At 54.2% G+C, this 4669-nt stretch overlaps 1 protein-coding gene across 3 annotated transcripts in view; it reads left to right on the top strand.

Moving 5' to 3' along the window:
* The first annotated feature begins 478 nt into the window (after window positions 1-478).
* The window catches only part of PRR14 (proline rich 14), an 18064-nt gene continuing 13873 nt past the window's right edge, over window positions 479-4669 (top strand). Inside the window, exons 1-8 of one of the 3 annotated variants that reach the window (XM_027771719.1) lie at window positions 479-570; window positions 1102-1173; window positions 1295-1463; window positions 2722-2843; window positions 2916-3120; window positions 3385-3428; window positions 3631-3740; window positions 4381-4668. In XM_027771719.1, the coding sequence (XP_027627520.1) occupies window positions 1151-1173; window positions 1295-1463; window positions 2722-2843; window positions 2916-3120; window positions 3385-3428; window positions 3631-3740; window positions 4381-4668 (961 nt within the window). In that variant the 5' untranslated portion in view covers window positions 479-570; window positions 1102-1150. Of the gene's footprint in view, window positions 1174-1294; window positions 1464-2721; window positions 2844-2915; window positions 3121-3384; window positions 3429-3630; window positions 3741-4380; window position 4669 lie in introns of all 3 variants that reach the window. The other 2 variants (XM_027771720.1, XM_006148152.3) reach the window with 2 other exon arrangements.

Here is a 4669-nt window from a genome sequence, read left to right as displayed (position 1 = left end):
CAACACAGGAGAGTGCCGGAACGGGCCTCAGATGCGACCTCTCTAGGAAACAGAATTTCACATATCGTTAGCACTCAGATGACGTTTATTGGCCTAAGAGCGACAGAACCGGAAGATGCCCTTGAGAAACGTGGCAGCACTTGCTTCACTACCGTTGCCTCGGCATCTCAAGAAGGCTGACTTCGTATTTGGCCACTGACTGGCCCCTGAAGATGACGCCCTTCGGCCCACTACGGTTCGACCGGGACGACGCCATCTGCCCTCAACCATAATGCCGGTGCTACCCAGCTCGGCCTGTCGCCCCTAGCGATGATGGCCACTAGGCGGCTTCACTTAACTTCTCGCCACCCCGGAAGACGGAGGCCGGCGATTGGGCGGTACCCGGAGGCTGCGAGAAGAAGGCGCTGCGGTTGGGCTGGAGATCAGGCACACAGAGTTCTCTCCATCATCAAAGGTGCAGCCTGAGTGCCAGGAATAGCCGGGATTGGAGTGAAGGGGGTATCAGCTTGACAGTGGATCCCGGGGGATCCAGACTGAGTTACGAGATGCTCGCGCCCAGGCCGCACCTCTGTGAGTAACGCTTTGCGGAGCCGAAGCTCACAAGGGGAGGAGGAGCCTCGCGCGGCATCTGGAGGAACCGCGTTGAAGGATTCTTTTCTCAAGAATCCAGTCGGGGGATCTGGCAGGAGGGAGGACTGTCAGAGTGTGCAGTGTTGGAGGCTTCCCACTCGCCCAGAGTGGAAAAGAATCGTAGAGACCAGCGGAAATGGAGCCTCTTAGGACCAGGATCCCAGCGGATCCTGGGGACTCTTAGGGCAGTCTGTAGGGACAAAGGCCTCAGCAGGCTCAGGACGTGGGAGATCTGGGGCCACCGTAATCCAGGGTCTCGCGCCAGATGCCAAGCAGGGCGCGAGAGATCCGCTGGTCGAAGTGGAGGTAGCGGGAGGGCACCCGCTCGCGGCGGCCGGCTGGGGGCGCCCTTCCGCGCCTCAAGGCTCCGGCCCGTGGGCTACAGTGAGCCGCTGGTAGATCATGAAGGGCAGGGCCCCAGGGGAGGGGCTGGCCTTCCCTCCCCCATCCCCCGCTCCCTCCTTACCCCAGGCCGCAGCCTGGGATCCCCCAGGGACCCCCCGGAGCCGCCGCTTCCCCCATGGACTTGCCCGGGGACTCCAGGTGAGAGCGCACCCCGCCCGCCTGTCTTGAGCCCGGGAGTCTGGGATCCTGGACGCCGTATCGGGAAACTACAGAGCCAGCGACAGGTTCAGGCGACCGACTATCTCTGCTTCTTTCACAGCCCGCCTTACCCGCCACATCTGTGCCGCCAGCCTCTGGCTCGAGCATTATGGGGAGCCAAGAGCCCAAAACGTCCCAGGCTGCAGCCTCTGGGGGTCCCTTCGCCCCTGGAGAAGGCCTCTCGGCGGGTCCTGGCCGTGGTGCTGGAAGATGTCATGGCTGCCCACATGGTGAGCCCTCTGAACTGAGAGACCCTCTTTTCCTGAATGCCCCTCCTCAGTACCAAAGTCAGACTTGATCCCTACTGAGAGTAACTGAGGTCCCAACACCTTATTCGCATGCACATCATTCAGACAGCATCCTTAATGCTAGAGTCCTTCGTGGCTCCCCCTTATTCCAACTTAGAACTAGACTAGGTTTCCAGTGCCCTTCTCCTACCACCAACCCTATTGAGAATCACATCCCTACAACTCAGTATGGGAAATCCTGCTTTTTTCCAGAGCCCAACATTTTTGGTAAGCAGGCTGAGGTCTTTGGCTCCTTTGAACAAAGGAGAAAAACTGAGACCCAAAATAAGGCAGTGACTCACCCAAAGTCATCCTCTCACTTCCATAGACAGCCTTGGTGAGATTACCCAGGTTCCACACCTGAAGTTCAGGACTCTAATATCTGACCCTTTGTTTCATCAAACTCTCTTCTTCTTCTTCTTTTTTTAAATTTAGCTTTATTTATTTATTAGAATTATTGATTTAATTAATTAACTAATTAATTAATTTTTTTTTTATTTGACCAACAAGAGAGAGGGAAAGTGACAAAGCAAGCCACCAGGCCCAGGACTCAAACCTAGGTTGGCCATGTGGGAGTGTCTAGTGCCTTAACCACCAAGTCACCTGCTGGTCCCTAACTTTATTTTTAATGTGACCAGAGAGGGACAGAGCAAGAGTGAGAGATAGAGAGAGGAAAAGTAAGTAAGCTACCAGGTCCATGACTTGAACCTTGATCAGTCATGTGGTAGTCCAGTGCCCTTAACCACCACACCACCTGCGAGCTCCTCAACTCTTCTTAATATCTGTCCCTTTGGTTAGTCCAGCTATCTTCTTCTTTGGGGATTTGAGCAAATTCTAGCTGTGATCTCTGTCACTATTGTGCCTAAGGGTATTATTAAGCACAGGGAAACTGTTGAATCCAACACCATTCCATCACCTTGTTTTTTTTTTTTGGAGAGAGGTTTTTGTTATAGGGCACATAAACTTGGTGGAGAGACAGAGAGTCAGAAAGTGAAAAATCTCCCCCCCCAGGGGATGTCCATGTCACAATCCCTTCTTCTCTCAAGATTTTGGGCATTCATACACATGCACCCAGTGTGAGTTTCAAGCTGCTGGGTCCAGGACTCGAACCACTCCCAACTATGTGGGAGTCTAGTGACATAACCATTACACCATGTGCTGGTCTCCATCACCTTGCTTTTGACACCTCTTCCTCTCCTAGGTCCCCTTGATGCCCAAAGAGGAAATTTCTAGCCCATGCCACCACAGCAACTGTCAGGATCCTGTCCGCAGCCAGCTGCCTGCCTTATCACCTCAGCAAGCCATGTGGTCCTCACAGGCCAGGTGAGCATGGCAGGAGGAGAGTATGCTTGGGAACACAGCTGAACCCATTCTGATCTTCCTGTTCTCTTCTAGGCCTCCCGACCCACTGCATTTGTGCCGAGAGCCCTTAAGCCGCATCCACCGGTCCTCTTCCACCCTGAGACGGCTATCTAGGACAACCCCTTCCCCAGAGGAGGGTCCTTCACAAAAGGTGGATCGGGCCCATCAGCCCACTCTGGTAGTGATGTTGGAAGACATTGCCGGTCCCAGATCCCCAACCAAGGTTTCAGAACTTAGGGTAAGGATGTCAGGGGTTCAGATGGGGATGGGTACTCCAACAGGGATAGAAGACAAGGGCAAGAGACCTGCATTTGGGGAGAATTTGTCTCAGGTCAGGGACGACAGCTATTTAGGTGGCAGACACTGCCTGAGCAAAGACTAAAAAGTCTGTGATGTGAACCCAAGCAGGTGTTTGGACACTGAGAGAGCCAGGATGTGGGGAGCTAAGGAGGCCAAAGGGAGCTTCCCTGCTTCCCCACAAACATCCCCTGTTTATATCCAGGGCTTCACGGATGAGAGCCCCAACTTCATCGTCCCAGCACAAAGGTGAGAGGGCTGGGGAAGGGATTATCAAAGGATCCAGGCAACAGCCATCATCCAGGTAGCCAGAGCTAGGGGCATCAGGATTTATGTATCCATGCCTTCCTTGTAGTACCTTCAGAAGCCTTAAGGGTCAGGGGAGGTGCTGGCTCAGGTGGGGTCTGGACCTAGAAGTTTCCCAAGCTTTTACCTTGCCCCTTCGCTCCAGAACTGAGCCCATGATGATGGTTCACCAGCCAATGCCTCCATCCGGGGACCAAGGACCCCCATTCCAGCCATCCACTCTGCCTATAGACCCTCCAGAGAGCCTAACACCTGGTAAGGACTCAAGGAGTTGGATGAGATTTGGGGGGTGGTCTGAAAAATCCTACTTGAGCTTAGATGTTTTCAGATACAGAGGGAGGAGTGGGCTTAGACCCTCCCAGGGCAGAGTTTGGTGTGTAAAGATGGGGTTTAGACTCTAGAGGCTTTGGGTTCAACCTTTAAATGCAGGACTTAGTTTTTTTTGTTGTTGTTGTTTTGTTTTGTTTTTGTTTTTTTTGAGAGGTTTTAGCTCTAGGGCGCGTGTGCTTGCCAGACAGAGGTTTTAGCTATAGAGCGCGTGTGCTCGCCAGACAGACAGAGAGACATAGAGACAGAAAGCGAGAAATCACCACCCAGGGGGGATGGCCATGCCGCCACCCCCTCTCCTCCTTTCTCCTCTCGGGATCTTGGGCATGCATGCACACGCGGCGGGCGTGAGTTTAAACCACCGGGTCTGGGACTCGAACCGCGATCAACTACATGGGTGTTGAGCAACATAGCTAACTGCTTGGTCCCAGGACTTAGTTTTTTTGAGGTGGGCTTTCTCCTCTGTGGACAAAGTTTAGTGTTTGGGAGGAAGGGTTGAGGTTACAGAGGTGTGGCTTAGATCCCTGCAGCTGAAGAATGCCCATCTGTGGCCCTCTCCTTTCCTCAGTCCCAGATCCTGCTCTGGAACCCCCATCGACTCCACCACCGTCCAGCCTCTTACGCCCCCGCCTCAGTCCCTGGGGCTTGGCCCCACTCTTCCGTTCCGTCCGCTCCAAGCTGGAGAGCTTCGCTGACATCTTCCTTACATCCAACAAAGCCCCCCAGCCCCCACCCCCATCACCCCCCATGAAGTTGGAGTTGAAGATTGCCATCTCAGAGGCTGAACAGTCCAGGGCTGCTGAGGGCACTGCTTCTGTCAGTCCCCGGCCCCCTATCCGCCAGTGGCGGGCGCCGGA

This window comes from Tupaia chinensis, unplaced genomic scaffold (assembly GCF_000334495.1).
Source record: "Tupaia chinensis unplaced genomic scaffold, TupChi_1.0 Scaffold000231_1, whole genome shotgun sequence".
Taxonomy (NCBI): domain Eukaryota; kingdom Metazoa; phylum Chordata; class Mammalia; order Scandentia; family Tupaiidae; genus Tupaia; species Tupaia belangeri.
This window is presented reverse-complemented; position numbering and strand designations above follow the sequence as displayed.